Here is a 15,650-nt window from a genome sequence, read left to right on the forward strand (position 1 = left end):
TTCTGGTTCTTTTAAGACTCCAAATAAGTTTAGAACCAGTAACTGCGCCCTTCAGCGTCCGGCTCCTCTGTGACCTCAGCGGACCGCGAAGCCACTGGAAGCAGCGTTCCTTCCAGGTCTTCCCCTGAAGGCGGGCGGTGGGAGACGCTCCCTGCGCGCGGAGCACGCCGGGAGTTGTAGTCCGCTTCGTACGGCGTTGCCAAGTCTCCGGAAGTGGAAGTGTAAGAGGCCGGGCCGACTTGGCTCTGGCTAGCGGGACTGTGCTCTGGGGCGATATTCCCAGGCGGGTCATGAACGGACCAGCGGACGGCGAAGTGGACTACAAAAAGAAATACAGGAATCTGAAGCGGAAACTCAAGTTCCTCATTTACGTGAGTACTGGTGTGGGGAAGTTGTGGAGTGTGAGGCCTAGAGCTGAGAGGACCTCAGTTTACCCATGTAGTAAAGGGGGTAGGTAGGGAGAGATGTCTCCGGGTTCTGGGCCTTTTACGGATTGCTCCTAGCTCAGCACCCTCCCTGTCCGATACAGGAACACGAGTGCTTCCAGGAGGAGCTCAGGAAGGCGCAGAGGAAATTGCTGAAGGTTTCCCGGGACAAGAGGTAAGGTTTGTTGAGGGACACGGGCGATGCTACACCTAGGGAATCCTCGTTCTCTCTCCATCCTGGAATAGGACCACAAATGCGTGCACTCCCAGGAGGATCCAGTGGGCCGTCTAGGAGGAACTAGATAGCTATCTAGCCAGAGAACATTGCTAAAATGAGAATAATCATTCTGTTTCCCGCTTCTCCCAGTTTCCTTCTAGATCGACTTCTGCAGTATGAGAACGTGGATGAAGATTCTTCCGGTGAGCAAAGTCATGAACATTTGCAGGAAGACATGAGATACTGGCACTTTAAACAATCGTTCCTGGGTCCATCCATCCTCTTGGGATGTGGAAGCTGGTGCAGCCCCTCCAGTAGTTCTTAAGCCTTGTTGCTTGCCTTCACCGGCCCGCCCCTGCCTGCTTGTCTGCCTGTCTTCCTTTCTCTCTCTCTCCTTACTTCCCCACCCCCTCTTTTTTTCCTTTCTATTCTCTGTGTAGCCCTGGATTTCCTGGAATTCACTCTGTAGACCAGGCTGGCCTCGAACTCAGAAATCCACCTGCCTCTGCCTCCCAAGTACTGGGATCAAAGGCACATGCCACCATGCCCAGAGAGTCTTAAGTATTTATTTATCCACTGTGTCCCAGGCCCTGTGCTTGGCACAGGCTGGCAGAATGGAGGAAGCCCTGGCCTTTTGTCATTTATATCCCTGTAATGTGTAATAAGTGAAAAAATAAACTAGAAAGGCGGTACTACCCCATGCCTGTAATCCCAGCACTTAAGAGGCAGAAGCATAAGGTCCATGAGTGAGACCCGGTCTTTAAAAACAAACCTACAGCCGGGTGGTCGTGGCGCACACCTTTAACCTCAGCACTCGGGAGGCAGAGCCAGGCAGATCTCTGTGAGTTCAAGGCCAGGCTGATCTGCAGAGTAAGATCCAGGACAGGCACCAAAAACTACACAGAGAAACTCAGTCTCGAAAAATCAAAAAGCAAAAACAAATACAAAACCTACAAAGGAGGAGAAAACTCTAAGCTCACACCCCTTGCCCTAGCCTGTGGGCGTCTGCACAAACACACTAACAGTGCACGAACACTAACAGTGATGTAATAAAATCACTTGAACTTTTTTTTAAGAAACAAACTAGAATTTTAAGTGATATTGAGAGTTTGATGAAATTTTAAACAGGATTAAATGGTAGTAATTATAGTATAACAGGAGTTGAAAAATTTCCTTTGCAAAGGGTCAGTGTTTTTGGTTTTGTAAGATACTATCTTTGAAGCAAACTGCATTGCTCGTGTGAAAACAGCCATAGCCAGCATATTAATAAACAAATGGCTGTGTTTATTAGAGCATTATTTGTGAGCATTACATTTTGAATTTATATAGTTTCATAGCCTTCATTGTTTGCACATTTTTTTGAAATGTGTTCTTCATTTGTACTTAGTTGGCCCCAGACTCACAGTTCTTCCCCTCAGCCTCTCCAGTGCTGGGATTCCGTGCTTGGACCACCACACACAGCATCACCACGCCCCTGCAGCTTCCTTTGCTTTTTAAAAGATGTTTATTTTTATGGGTATGGGTGTTTTGCCTGCATCTACGTCTGTGTACCGTGTACATGCAGTCCCTCTGGAGGCCAGAAGAGGGCATTGGCTCTCTTAAAAGGAGTTATAAGTGTTTGTGGTCAGTGAGGGGAGTACTTGGAAGAGAAGCCAATGCTCTTAACTACTGAGCCTTTCCTCCAGCCCCTCACCCAGCGTCTTTTGAGATGGTGTATTGAGCAAAGGCACTTGGTACTGAACCTGACTGCTTGAGTCAGTCCCCAGGACCCACACTGTAGGAGAGAATGGCTTCCTTAGGCTGTTCTCTGCCTGTGTGCGCCATGTACACACAAATAAGTACGTGTAATTTTAAAAAAAGATAAGTGAGTTCCAACCTGGCTGTATAATGAGACCATGTTTCAAAAATGGCGAGTGTGTGTGGGGTGTTGAAAAGCAAGACGTGGTAGTACAGGCCTTTAATCCCAGCTCTCCTTGGGAGGTAGAGGAAGGAGGACCAGAAGTTCAAGGCCAACCTCAGCTACATAATACCCATTTCTAAATAAGTAAAAGTAAAAAGCTACAAATGCAAAAGCTGCCTGGGCATGGTGCCCTGTACCTATAATCTCAGCACTGTGAGGATGAAGCAGGAGGATAGCTCTAAGTTCCAAGCCAACTTGAGCTGCAAAGTAAAACTCTGTCTCAAAAAAACAAATAAATGAAAGCCAGTTGGGCATAGTGGAACATGCCTGTATTTTTGCATTTAGGAGGCTGAGGCAGGAGAATCACCAATTTAGAAGCCAGCCTAGTCTACATATCGAGTTCCAGACCATCCGGGATTACAGACATCCTGACTAAAAATAACAACGAGCCAAGTGTTAAAGTCATTCTAGCTTGTAAATCACACAGAAGCATGTAGTGTCTAGATTGTGTAAGAATGAGAAAAAAGCCATTTTAAGGGGTTTTTAGGAACTGAAGCAACAGTTGACCTGGGAAGAAGGAGCTGGAGCTTTCTAGGTGAAAATGTGATGAGATTATTCCAGGTTGGTGTGCACAAAGGGACAGAAAGAAGCATGGGTTACTATTTTTCCAATTTAACATTTTTTTTTTCTCCCAAAAGAGGGTTTCTCTGTGTAGTCCTGGCTGTCCTAGAACTCACTCTGTAGACCAGGCTGGCCTCAAACTCAGAGATCCACCTGCCTCTGCCTCCTGAGTGCTGGCATTAAAGGTGTACGCCACCAGTGCCCGGCCCAGCTTAAATATTTTTTAGCAGGTAACTTTAAATTGCAACCAAAGAGCTGAAGAGACGGCTCTGTGGTTTAGAGCACCTACTGCTCTTGGAAAAGACCTAGGTTCGGTTCCTAGCACCTACATGGCAGCTCACAACTACCTCACTCTATTCCGGGGGGTTGAGTGCCTTCTTCTGGCTCCCTCAGGCTTGGGCATGAACATGGTGCACATACATACACTCACACACAAACACCTACATAAAGAAGTATTATGTTAGGGAAACAATAGCAGGAGGAGCTCTCTGAGTTCGAGGCCAGCCAGGGATACACATATATTGAGACTGTGTCTCAAATATAAAACAAGGATTTGAGTAATACAGTGATTGCTAAGTGAAAGGCAAGCCTTCTAGGAAGAACACTGAGCTAGGAAATAGATCTCCTTTTGGAAGAATGAGGGCCTGCCGCTGTGAAGAGTACTCTTGGAGGCCATGATTGCAGTTCTGAGGTAAAGCAATTAGCCAGAGTGTGGGGGGGGGGGGCCCTGGGGCGAGTCCTTCCTTAGTCTTCCTTAAGGTGGACTGAAGACAGGTAGGAAACACTGCTAAAGCCTGTGGACAGAGTTAGTACATTGGGTTGAACAGTAGGTGGTAGACAGTGCTGAGATGGCTGAGCAGGTGATTTTGAAATGTTGGTGGCCTGAACTTGTGGCAGTTGAGATCTGGAGGAGAGGAAGAAAATAAGAGTTTTAAGGTGTGTTTTAGTGGGTCCCTGAATGAGAAAAATGGAGGAGAAGCTGAAAGTTACTTAGAGGCACATTAAAGAGCGGCCTAAGATGGTCAAAGAATCACCACAGACCTGAGTTCAGGTTCCATACATACCTTCTGAGCTTGGTGAGGCCATCCGGAAAGCAGATGTGATGTGCATCCCTTCCCCTTTCTGTGCTTAAAAAGACCAGGAGTACGTATAGGAGCCTGGCATATGGCAAGTGTTGGCATGTGTGCCATGGACATAGGTACCTAAGTAGGAAGTAGGTGTGAGAACCGAAGGACTCCCCAGAATCACATGCTTGCATGTGTGCCAACTGGGAAGGCTCCTTCCCTAGCACCCTTCTGGAGTGTTGAGCTTACAGTCCTCTGAGGTGGACTGGGAGACTCTACAGCCCCACTGACCAGCCCTCCCCACAGATTCCGATGCCACTGCATCTTCAGATAACAGTGAGACCGAGGGGACGCCCAAGTTGTCTGACACACCAGCCCCCAAGAGGTAAGAAGGAGCCATCATTTTCCAGGGCAGGGGTGGGAGATCTGGGCTTTCCAGCTGCCTCTGACCCTTCTCCCTATCCCTTCTCTAGGAAGAGAAGCCCTCCAATGGGGGGTACCCCATCCCCTTCCAGCCTCTCCTTGCCTCCTTCAACAGGATTTCCCCTGCAGCCCTCTGGAGCTCCCTCCCCATACCTGAGCTCGGTGAGTTGGGATCAAGACCAGGAGGCAGTACGCTCCCGTGCCTGGGAATACAGTGGGTATCCTTTGGGCGAAGGGGCTAGGTCTCAGAGCGTGTCCACATGTGGCAGCGAGCAGCCTTTGGAGGGTGTGAGTCAGGTGCCTGCTTCTCTCCTGTGTAGGCTGGGGGCAGACCCAGGACCCAGTCCTGCTGCTGTCCCCTCCCCGTTCGCAGGAGCCCTGGGAACCACACTCATCAGCATCTCTTTTGTTTTCCATTCTCCCGTGTACATTTCTTCCCTTCGCCCCTCGCCTTTACCTGCTCCATTTCCCATCTCCATCTTCCTACTCCTACCTGCAGCTGGCTTCTCCCCCTTACCCCCCATTCCCTTCTGACTACCTGGCCCTGCAGCTGCCTGAGCCCAGCCCCCTGAGGCCCAAGCTGGAGAAACGGCCCCGCCTACCCCGGAAACTCAAGGTACCCTGATGTGGGGACTGTAGGGAGGGGCCACAAAGGCAGGACATTCATCTAAAGGAAGCTTAAGACGAGGCCTGCACAGAGACTGGGTGTTTTGTTCTGTTTGAGAAAGGGCCTCTTGTAGCATGAGCTAGTAGGATGACCTTGAACTCTTGGTTCTCCTGACTCCACTCTCCAAGAGCCAGGATTACAGGCGTGTGCCCAGCACATCTGCTCTATGCAGTGCTGAGGGTTGGGGCCAGTGCTTCGCGCGTGTTGTTAGGCAAGCGCCCTACCACCTGGGCTGCATCCCCAGCTGATACCATAGTTGGAAGGGTTGGTTTGAAATGCGAAGACTCAGCCCAAGGCTGGGCACAGAAGGTCACTGGCAGTGGCAGAATCAGTCTTGGAAGGCTTCCCAAGTTAGGCTGCTTGAGGTCATGCCTCACAACCTGGCTCTACAGCCAGGCCCTGCAGCATGGCTGGAGTGAAGCCTGTTTGTGCAGGTCCTGGGTACTATTGGGGCTGGGACTGTGGTGTGGAATCAAGGCTCCCCCAGTTCAGAACAGCAGTGTGACCTCAAGAAAGTATCCTAGACTAAATTGACCAGACCAGGTAAAACCAACACCTCCTGTGTTGAGAACCTACCTGGAGTGCTGCAGCTCATAACAAACAGGCAGCTAAACCCTTGTACAGAGCTCCTGTTCTAGCAAAATTGGCAGAAGATAAATCAGATGGATTGACGCTAGTAGAGAAAATGAAGAGAGTGATGGAATTTTTTTTGTTGGGTTTTTTTTTTTGTTTGTATTTTTATAGACAGGGTTTCTCTGTGTAGCTTTGGTGCCTGCCTTGAATCTCGCTCTGTAGCCCAGGCTGGCCTCAAACTTACAGAGATCTGCCTGGCTCTGCCTCCCGAGTGCTGGGATTAAAGACGTGCGCCACCACTGCCTGGCAAGAGTGATGGAATTTTTTGAGGTGGATAATCTAGGGTGCTATTGACTGGATAATCTAGGGTGCTATTGACTGGATATAGGAAGCAAGCCATGAGGTGTTTGGGAAAGAGTTTCAGTCTAGTAGCATGCTTGTTGAAAGACAAGGAGGAACAGAGCATGCTGGCTGCCCTTTATCCCAGCCACTGAGGGAAGCAAATGGGGCTTTAAGGTGCAGGAGACTAGGCTTATTCTGGGATGGAGTGAGAGCCACTTGGGCAAGGTGAGCAGGGCAGGGTCTAGTTCAGCTTGCATTTTAGACACATGGGCAACATGACTGTGTGGACAGGCCTGGGTAGAGGGGCTGGAGGAGTCAGGATGGTGGGAAGGAAGTGACTACAGGAACCCAGTAGAGAGCCCCGGCGATCCATGTCTAAGACGAGCTGCAGCGTCTCCTCAGAGACCCAGTTTGGCTGTGAGAGGGAGGAGGGAACCCAGGAGGATTCCAGGCCTGTTCCCTGAGCTGTGAAGAAGTGGAGATGAGGATGATGGGTGAAGCTGATTTTAGAAGAGAGATGAGAAGTGGCCTTGGACTTGTTAAGAGGGCATCTGGAAGTGCTAACTAGACAGTGGCCTGTGTGAGCTGAGGCTTCGTAGGACTGCACGGCTGGAAAAGGGAAGAAGGCTGACCATGAAGGCCCGGGAGTGGTGAGAAGTGAGGCAAAGATGAAAGGAGATGGGCATGACCGTCAGCTGGGAAGCAAGGTTGAGTAGGGACTCTGACACCACGAGCAGAGTCAGCAGAGGTTGCACTTGGAGTGGCCAGGAGTGTGAATTCTGCTGGCATAGTGGCCCACACCTTTAATCCCAACTCTTGGAGGCAGAGGCAGATGACTCTCTATGAGTCTGAGGCTATCCTGGTCTACATAGTGAGTTCTAGGCTAGCCAGGGCTATATCCTCAAAGAAAGAGGGAATGGGGAGGGAGAGAAAAAAATAAATAAATGAAAGGGTGAATGAATGAATGAATTCCAGGGATTAGAGAAATGACCCAGTGGTTAAGATTGTTTGCTGCTCTTCCAGGGAACCCAAGTTAAGTAGCTCACATCAAACAGCTCACAGCCTCCTGTACTCCAGCTCCTGGGGATTAATTATGAACTCCGGGGACTAGGCATGTGGCTCAGTAGTAGTTCTTGCCTGGCATTTTCAAGGCCCTAAGTTTGACCCCTAGTACTAGGGGAAGCAGTAGAACACACGGGTCTTTCCTGAGAGATTTTGCTTCTAGCCTTTAGGACAGGTAAGAGGTTTGGCATGTTTAGACGTGGTGACTGGGTTAGTAGAGAAAGACTAGAGTCAACTGCTTTAGGTGGGGCGTGGGGAGGATCAGGGAAGGGTTAATGTTAGAGCACAGGGTCAGTAAGATCAGGCTAGTCCCAGCTGAGGTGGCAGTGGGAGAGGAAAGAGGAACATGGGGGAGGTAAGCTGCAGTATGACAGGGATGGCAGATGACACAGACTTAGTCAGAAGGCACCCACCACTGAAGGGCCTGAGTCCAGGTGTCCTCGGTGGGAAATACAGGAGGTGGCAAGTGGGAACAGAGGTAAGATATTGAAGGCCAAGGCACACAAATGCTGGAGCTTTAGCCTCAGCTGGGTGTGAATCCCAGCTCTTTCCCATGCTCACCATGTGACCTTGGGCATGTCACTGAACTCTGTCTCAGTCATGGAGGGCATGAGAGGCTAAAATGAGTGAGGGATGGAGAACATCGCCTAGCCAGTGCCTGGGCCCTGGCAGCTTATAGAGCCACATTGGCTGGTTTTGGTCATACTGAGGAAATCCTGGTTACCGTAGTTCTTAGTGAGCAGGGTGGTGATACAGGGGGAGCCAGCAGAGGCCTGGTCCTCATGGAGCTGCCCTCCTTAGTCATGTGCACATGCATCTGCTTCTCCGTGCACATGGGAGTTGTCTTGGTTACCTTTCTGTTGCTGTGACACCATGACCAAGGCGACCTCTAGTGTTTATTTGGAGCTTATGATTTGAGAGGGCTAGTGTCCATGAGGCAGAGGTGGGGAGAATGAGAGCATCTGAGAAGAGTGAAGGCTTTTGGAAAGTCAAAGCTCACCCCAGTGACACACCTCCTCCAACAAGGCCGACTTCTTAAATCTATAGTTCGACCAGCTGGGGACCAAGTATTCAAACATAAGAGCCTATGGGGGTGGGCATTCTCGTTCAAACCAGCACAGGGGTCCTGGTTCTTCCCAGAGCTGGTCCTCCTGTCTGCCATCCATGTTTCCTGAGGCTTTGCCTACCCTCGCACCCTCACATCACCGCACAAGCAGAGGTAAGGGTGGGACTCCTTGAGAAGCAGAGAGCAGGCCACAGGGCCAGGCATAGAAGCGACCAGCAGGCCATGGTGGAGACCACACATAGATGTTGTTTGCTGCCCCAGTCCCGGGGCACCTTGAGTGCTGCCCAGTGAGGACTAGCATTCGATTCCTTTAACTTCCGTTTCCACACGGATAGTCCTATAAAGTAGAGATTATTGGTAGAAGTTACCTGGGCCATAGTAGGTGTTCAGTTTGTGCCCACGGCACATGAGCTGTCATGGTACCCAGAGAGCAGTCTGAGGGAGGATGTGTGAGGCCCTGGCAGAGCAGAGGCCATGTGTCAGCTCAGAGGACAAAGCATGGCCTTGCCAACTAGAGCGGGGCTGGCCTGTTAGGCACATTGCACTGACGGTCCTGAGGGCAGCCAGGCCCAGACCCTCAGGCAGAGGAGTGACATGCTCAGGTTTGTATTCTAGATTGACCACTCTGGCGGCAGTGTGGAGGAGGAGCTGGAGCTGGGAGAGGCTGAAGGCAGGGAGTCCAGTTAGGAGGCTGGTACCTAGACCAGGTGAGCTGAGAGGAGGGCCTAGCCCAGGCTGGTGGCTGCTGGGGTCCCAAGGAGGGGCTCATCCACAATGCCATAGAAGCTGGGGACCAAAGCTTCTGCTTAGGCTTCTGGCTCAGATAGCCTGTGATGCCTACCATGAACTAGTGAATCCCACAGGAGGAGGAGGGAGAGCCGACCAGTGGTGGCAGGTGATACCCAAGGTGCCCAGAGGCAAGAGGAAAGTACTCTGAGCTAGTCCTGAATGTGGCTTTAACAGCTGGCACAGAGCACCCAGGGTGCCTTGCTCGTGAGGGAAGAGCCCAACTTTTCTGTCAGGTTCCCTGTCAGCCTCCCCTCACCCCACCCCCATCATGCCTCCATCACTGCCCCTCACCCCAGGCACTTCATGGCTTGAGACTGAGGGGCTGCGGTGGGCTTCCCCCACCCCTTGAACTGCCTTTGAGTGGGCGTTGTGCAAGTGCCTGGTGCCAGTGCATCTGACAAGCCTTCCTTGTGTTTCTCCCCCACTGCAGATGGCTGTAGGACCCCCTGACTGCCCTGTGGGTGGGCCACTGGCCTTCCCTGCCAGGGGTTCTGGGGCCAGTGTTGGGGCAGCCCTGACCCCCCTGCCTCCTCCCAAGATGCCCCCCCACACGATCCTGAGCACCGTCCCTCAGCAGATGTTCAGCGATACAGGCAGCGGGGATGATGCCCTGGACGGAGACGATGACCTAGTAATCGACATCCCAGAGTAGCCACCCAGTGCTGCCAGCCAAGCCTGCACCGTGTTCCTGCCATGCCAGCACACTGGAGCCCACTTCCTCAAGAGATGTTTATTGATGCCCAGTTGCCATGCTTCGGCCACTGACACAATCAGAAAAGGCGTAAACATGCACAAATGTCCCCGAGGAAGGTGGCAGAGGCCTGCCCTCACATCCCAGCCCCATCCAGGGGACAGTTATTTAAATGGGTGGCCAAGAGGATCTGCCACACCTTAGGGAGGCAGAGACCCTGTGGAGGCCACTCCTTTAGAAGAGCAGCTGAGCAGGGCTGGGCCTTTTAACGAAGGCTCTGTATTAAAGGGTTGGCTCTTTCTTTCCTTGTCCTTTCCTCTTTTGGAAATGTCCTCCTCTAATCTCCCGTAATCCGACCTCCTCCCTGTGGAGCAGGGGGCCGGGCAGCCTGGAGAGGCCAAGAGAGGAGTAGCAGGGTGGGGTCGGGGCGCTGGCAGGAGACTCCCACGTGGTCCTGTGCATGGGGTGGTCGCATATTTGCAGGTAACAGCAAGTCAGGCAGGAGAAAGTTTGCATATGTGAATATAGCTCTCCACAGTCCTCACAAGAAGACAGACCCACGTCACAGACTCACAAAAATAAGACAGGTAGTGTGGGGCAGGGGGCAGCCCACCCCATGTAAACGTGCAACACACTCGTGCGAAGGTTGGGTACTGGACCCGGCCCAAAGGGCCTGTGCTGGGCAGCTGCTGTCTACTCAGGCCAGAGGGAAAGCCCCGGGCAGCTCACTGGTCAGGGTGTGCCAGCGCTCCAGGGCTGTGTCCGGCTGATGGAGACAGTCACTCCAGTGCTTCTGCGCCTCTCCCCGGGCTCCTGGCCCCAGAGACACACCACCTGAAGAACACCCAAGTCAGGCAGAGCCCATCAGTGCCCATTCTCCTGCCTCACTTCCCTCCCAGAACCTGGTGGGCCCCTCCACTCACCTATGAAGTCATTGGATTTGCCAATGTCGTAGTCCCAGACTGTGACTTCCAGGGTCTTGGTTGCCAGAGTGGAGAGTTCCATCTCATAGAAGAATTCCTGAGAACAAGGCAGGTGGTGCCTTGTCAGGCCTTCTAACCACATGGCTGTCCCCAGCCCATCTTTATTTCTGCTCCCTGTCATGTTTACCTCATTAAATTCTGGGTTTAAAGTCTTCTTCTTTACACATGTTTTATGCTTGGATTTCTTATCCACATCTGGTCTCAAGTACCTATGGAGGAAGGGGAACCGTGAAGTTAGGCACAGGCTAAGCCCCAGAGCAATTAGGCTGGGGTCAGGCTTGGGTAAGGGCTCACGTCTTCACATAAGGGTCAGAGTAGCCGTTAACATCCATGGCAGCCAGGTGTGCACAGCGAACAATGCCCACCAGCAGCCCATGCCGCCTAGAGCTGTAGCTGAGGCTCAGCAGGATGCGCCCGCGCTCTTCCAGCAGCCCAGGTCCCTGCTCTGCCTGCTCTAGCTGCCAGAAAAGGATGCAGGGGTCAGAGGTCGGTGTAGGGCCTCTCCCACCCAGACACAGTTCTCAGGATGTGCCTCACCTCCTTCAGGTAACAGGAAATGCCCCTCAGCGCTGCAGACATCGAGGAGGGTGAAGGAAGCTGAGGGCCAAAGAAAAGGTTCTGGCAAGCTGACCTCTCCAGATGCCCTCCCCCATACCCATTAGCCACACACCGACCGGGACCTGGCGCTCAAGGCAGATGTTAAAATGCTTCTTCTGTGAAGGCTTGAGGCGGCGAAGGGGCACGCGGATCTCCCCGATAAACTCATTGTGGCTCAGCTTGTCCTCGTCACAGACAGAGATCCTGGCAGGGAACTGCAGGGTCAGGGCCCCTGGGTATCTGAGCCCCACTCCGGAGGGAGAAAAAGGTCCTCGGACCAGTCCCAGCTCTGCCCTAAATTTGCCACCTCATCTGTAAAGGGGGTGGAAGCTTGAGAAGGGCTATTGGATCTGCCCTGTAGCCATCAGGAATTACCCAGCTGCACAGGAAGCCCTCACAGCTCTGTAACTCCATTCCCCACCTGGGGACAGGTGCCAACTGAACCCCACAGGTGTGGCTGGCTGGGTGGGTGTGGCCACAGACAGCAGTGGTAGTCCCCAGTGGGCGTTTAGCTGCTTTACACAGCCAAGAACTCCTGGTTGACTTGGGTGGCCCGTTCTTTCCTGCTGGAGCAGGGAGCCAGCCTGTCCAGACGCAGCAGTACAGGGTTAAGGGATGAGTAACTATGGTATGAAGATGTGTTGAGATTCCAGCCCTGCCTATTACCTGTGTGACTTCGGGCAAGTCACCTAACTGCCCACCTGCAAAGTGAGAGCATACCCACCTTCTAAAGCTCTCCTGAGGTAAAGCAAAGAAATGCTCCCTAATAACAGGCTATGGTGGCACACTGTGAGCCAAGCGCTAAGAAGGCTGAGGCAGAAGGATCTGAGTTCAAGGCTAGCCTGGGCTGCCCCTGTCAAAACAAAAACTGCCCTCTGCAACCCTGAGGCTTCATTGTCTACCCTGAGGAACATGAGGCCACTTTGCTGCTTCTGCCTTGGTCTCCCACCTCTGACACCAAGGTGAGCTCTGTAGCACAGCTCTGACAACCATGCTTCTGTGATAAGAAACCCTCTGTGGCTCCCTATTACCCAAGAATAAAGGACGAGGTCTCTCCGGACCTGAACTCAGTGGCCGCATTCCTCTTGGGGGTACTTCTCACACCTAGGGTGACGGGGCAGGTTCCCTGACTGGGAAGACTTTCCTCCTCGGAGAACATAGGTAGATGTGGAACAGGATGGGCAGCCTGAGGTGTGTAGGTACAACCGAAGCCAACGGCTCTGAGGAGGGGTCTTGGAGAGCAGAGAAACCTTTCCAGAGGCAGGTTTGGGGCTGAGTCTGCGATCAAAGATTGAACTGGGCGGAGGAAGCCAAGAGCACATTCGGCACCCCTGATAAGGCCTTCAGCTGCCAAACCAATAGTCCTCTGCTAAAGACCAGTGGGAACGTTTGGCCCTGCTGCTGAGGGAGCTTGGCAGCCACTGACTCTTGTGGAGTGTTGCTAAACAGGTTTAATGGGGCATAGGGAGAAGGACCAGCCAAAGGTTGCAATGGCAGCTATCCCAGAGGTGCTGGGCTGGAGGAAAAGCCCTCACCTGAGCACCTTGTGAGTGATGTCATCATCCGTGATTCCGCTGTACGTCAGCTCCTCGTTCCACACAGGGTTCAGTGTGTTCCTCTGAGTCTTAGTTTTTAGCTTATTGGCCTGGGGCATGGGGACAAAGGGCTCTGATGCATGGACCCTGGGGCCCCAAAGGCTGCAGGTGGGGGCTGGGAGGAACAACCCATAAGACAAGCCAATCCTGGAAGGAGACATACCTTGCAGGCTCCAGGGAGGAGGTGCAGCTTTACGTAGGGGTCAGCCAGGCCATTGAAATCCATGGGCTTGAGGCCCTGGGGGGGAGGTGCAAAGGGAACTTTAGACTCCCAAGCCTTTCTCCCTCCTCCTGCAGGACTAGAGTCCCACAGAGTACAGTTCCAGAGATGCAGGAGTCTGCTCTGGTTGGGGGACGATGGAGCCCCCACCCTAGGGTAGCAGCCCAGGAAGGAGGGATGCACCTTGGCCCTGAGGATTCTACAGTGCAGAGTGCAGGAAGCCTGATCATAGAGAAGGTCAAATTCCAGCGTGCCCAGGGCAGCTGCAGAAAAGGGAAGAGAAGAGGGAAAAAAAAGGTAGGGTGAGTCTTTGGTCCAAGTCAAGTATGTGAGACCTAGTGGCTAGAAGAATGCGTCCACATCTCTACTGGCCTGCCAGTGTGTGTGTGTGTGTGTGTGTGTGTGTGTGTGTGTGTGTGTGTGTGTGTGTGTGCGCGCAAGAGGCTGAGCAGCCGTGTGCATGCCTGCGTCTAGGTCCCTGGCTCGGCCGCAACTGACTGTGTGGGTGGTGGAGTGTCTCAGCAGAAATATTGAATATTGAGCCTTGCTGAAGCTGTAATCTGCACCCAGACTGCAGCTGTGGTGGCAGGACTGTCCTCCCTCCTCCCCACCCTCCTCCCCACCCTCCTCCACACACACACACACACACACACTCGGGAGGCTGCTCCCTCCCACAAGCCCGCTGAGCCCCCAGACTCACTGGTATCATCTGAGTCGTAGCTGTCTACCTCAGCTCCATCGTCGGGTGTGGTGGCCCCAAGGAGAGCCGCAGGGGGGGCCAGAGCCAGAGGGGCCAGATGAGCTGGGGCTTCCCCGCAGCCCCTGCCGGCAGCAGCCTCTGGTCCTGGCCCCCTGCGAGGGAAGTAGTCGGAGATCTGGCGAATGGGCCTGATGGGTCCAGGACACACGTTGATGGCCATGTGCTCCTGGATGTTGATGGTCATGCGATCGCCCCTACGGCCCCTCATGCAGCACCTCTGGCTGGGAGACGGATGTAGAGCTGGAGTGGCTGGCTGGGGTCTGAAGGAACCTCACTGCCCTCCCTTCCTGGGTGTCAAGGGAGAGGTGATCTGTGCTAGCTGGTGGGCAGACAGGAGGCCTCCCAAGGGGCTGGCTGAGTTGCCAGATGAGTCCTGGCAGACAGGTCGTGACTGCCCTTAACCCTGCCCACTGCCTGTACACTGTTCCTCTGTCACCTTTCCAGGACTTTCCTCTCATCCTGGGTTCCCCCTCTGTTCCCATCCCCTCAAACCTCCAGGGACCCCACAGCTCCCCTCCGTTGCTGCTCTGAGGCTCTGGCCATCTTCTCCATCAGGCGCGGGGGCTGGCCAGGGTGTCAGCCACCTCTCCAGGCTTCTCTTCACTCAGCCCAAGCTTCTGCCTGCCTACCTAGTCCCTAACCCGGGCCGATCGCTCTACCAACGTGGGAACCCCCCTGCCTCGGTTGTCTCCTCCTCTCGCCCTCACCCGCGCTCCCCTGGCCGGCCCGGCCCCCGCACCTGTCCCTGGGCCTCCAACAGGTGCCCGGCACGGGCGGCCCGCGGGCGCAGGCTGGGCGGCGGCGGCGACTGCGGCGTGGCGGGCGAGGACCGAGCGAGAGGCGGGCGGGCGGCGCGGGGCGGGAGTGGCGGGAGCTGCGGCGGGCGGCCGGGAGGGGCGCGGGGCGCAGAGGGCCAGGCAAGGGCCCCAGAGCGCACGCGAGTGCACACCCGACACGTGTGCTCGCCCTCACACCCGCCCGTGCTCCTCGGGCCGGCTCACACGCGTGCACACTCACCCGAGAACTTGGCGTGCACCTCCGCGAGAGGCGCCCGGTGTTCCCCAGCTCCTCCCGGGAGACCCGGGCCCCCGCCCCGCCGCGCAGCCCTGGCGCCTCCCGCCGCCCCGCCTCTCGCCTTCCCTGGCTCCCAGGGCTCCAGGGCCCGACCACCCGGCCTAGTTGCCATAGCGACGCTGGTGCTCACGCTCACCCCCCAACCCACAAAGCACCCAAGGGGGAAGGAAAGAGGGCAGCTGTCCTACCCCTCGGTGTCCGTGGGCGTGGCTTAGAGATCCGCAGTGACCTAGGGACCCGCCAGCAAAGGAGGGACCTGCCTGCGGCTCCTGCTGCTCTGAGGAACCTCATTCGAAGGAGACTGGCTTCCCCAAACCCCTTTCCTTCTTGTGACCCAAACCAGCCCCCGGAACCTGGGTCTCTTTACCAGACCCACACCTCCTTCCACCCTCTGCCGCTCCCAGTTCTGTCCCTCAGGCGGGGGAGGACCTCAGGGCTTGAACCTGCAGTCATGGAGAGTCTGCGGCCACACTGCTTCCCAGTAGCCTCCGTCTTGTTTTTTACTATTTGAATGGGTCTAGGTGGGCAGCTCTTATTGGCCTTGAACTCTTGGACCTCCTGCCTCACTGGGATTACAGACT

At 54.2% G+C, this 15,650-nt stretch overlaps 2 protein-coding genes across 9 annotated transcripts; one reads left to right on the plus strand and one right to left on the minus strand.

The window, feature by feature from the left end:
• The first annotated feature begins 163 nt into the window (after positions 1-163).
• Ino80e (INO80 complex subunit E) lies at positions 164-10,141 on the plus strand. 3 transcript variants are annotated; one of them, XM_052713806.1, is made up of 7 exons: positions 164-371; positions 530-600; positions 793-845; positions 4,534-4,612; positions 4,701-4,812; positions 5,150-5,266; positions 9,580-10,141. In XM_052713806.1, the coding sequence occupies exons 1-7, from the start codon at positions 291-293 to the stop codon at positions 9,799-9,801; spliced, it is 735 nt and encodes a 244-aa protein (XP_052569766.1). In that variant the 5' UTR covers positions 164-290; the 3' UTR covers positions 9,802-10,141. The 3 variants fall into 3 exon arrangements, with proteins under 3 accessions (XP_052569766.1, XP_052569767.1, XP_052569769.1); XM_052713807.1 differs by having other exon boundaries at positions 5,201-5,266; XM_052713809.1 differs by lacking the exon at positions 5,150-5,266.
• On the minus strand, positions 9,865-15,376 carry Doc2a (double C2 domain alpha). 6 transcript variants are annotated; one of them, XM_052713801.1, is made up of 11 exons: positions 15,258-15,376; positions 13,936-14,216; positions 13,419-13,498; positions 13,179-13,253; positions 12,956-13,065; positions 11,498-11,624; positions 11,361-11,420; positions 11,118-11,281; positions 10,951-11,032; positions 10,764-10,860; positions 9,865-10,674 (listed from the first exon to the last, which is right to left on the minus strand). In XM_052713801.1, exons 2-11 carry the CDS (start codon positions 14,201-14,203, stop codon positions 10,538-10,540), a joined length of 1,200 nt encoding a protein of 399 aa, XP_052569761.1. In that variant the 5' UTR covers positions 14,204-14,216; positions 15,258-15,376; the 3' UTR covers positions 9,865-10,537. The 6 variants fall into 6 exon arrangements, with proteins under 6 accessions (XP_052569761.1, XP_052569759.1, XP_052569757.1 ...); XM_052713799.1 differs by lacking the exon at positions 15,258-15,376 and adding an exon at positions 15,013-15,141; XM_052713797.1 differs by lacking the exon at positions 15,258-15,376 and adding an exon at positions 15,013-15,118 and having other exon boundaries at positions 13,936-14,282.
• Positions 15,377-15,650: the final 274 nt, after the last annotated feature.

This window comes from Peromyscus californicus, unplaced genomic scaffold (assembly GCF_007827085.1).
Source record: "Peromyscus californicus insignis strain IS unplaced genomic scaffold, ASM782708v3 Scaffold_4__1_contigs__length_199733344, whole genome shotgun sequence".
Lineage (NCBI taxonomy): Eukaryota > Metazoa > Chordata > Mammalia > Rodentia > Cricetidae > Peromyscus > Peromyscus californicus.

What these genes read in the sequence shown, in the direction of transcription:
- Ino80e (XM_052713806.1), top strand. Translation starts at nt 291, where the DNA reads ATGAACGGACCAGCGGACGGCGAAGTGGACTACAAAAAGAAATACAGG. An exon ending in CGTGGATGAAGATTCTTCCG is followed by an intron (nt 846 to 4,533) that starts GTGAGCAAAGTC and finishes CCCTCCCCACAG; the next exon opens with ATTCCGATGCCACTGCATCT. An exon ending in GACACACCAGCCCCCAAGAG is followed by an intron (nt 4,613 to 4,700) that starts GTAAGAAGGAGC and finishes TCCCTTCTCTAG; the next exon opens with GAAGAGAAGCCCTCCAATGG.
- Doc2a (XM_052713801.1), bottom strand. Translation starts at nt 14,203, where the DNA reads ATGAGGGGCCGTAGGGGCGATCGCATGACCATCAACATCCAGGAGCAC. An exon ending in GTAGAATCCTCAGGGCCAAG is followed by an intron (nt 13,254 to 13,418) that starts GTGCATCCCTCC and finishes CCTCCCCCCCAG; the next exon opens with GGCCTCAAGCCCATGGATTT. An exon ending in TCTGACCCTTATGTGAAGAC is followed by an intron (nt 11,033 to 11,117) that starts GTGAGCCCTTAC and finishes CTTCCTCCATAG; the next exon opens with GTACTTGAGACCAGATGTGG.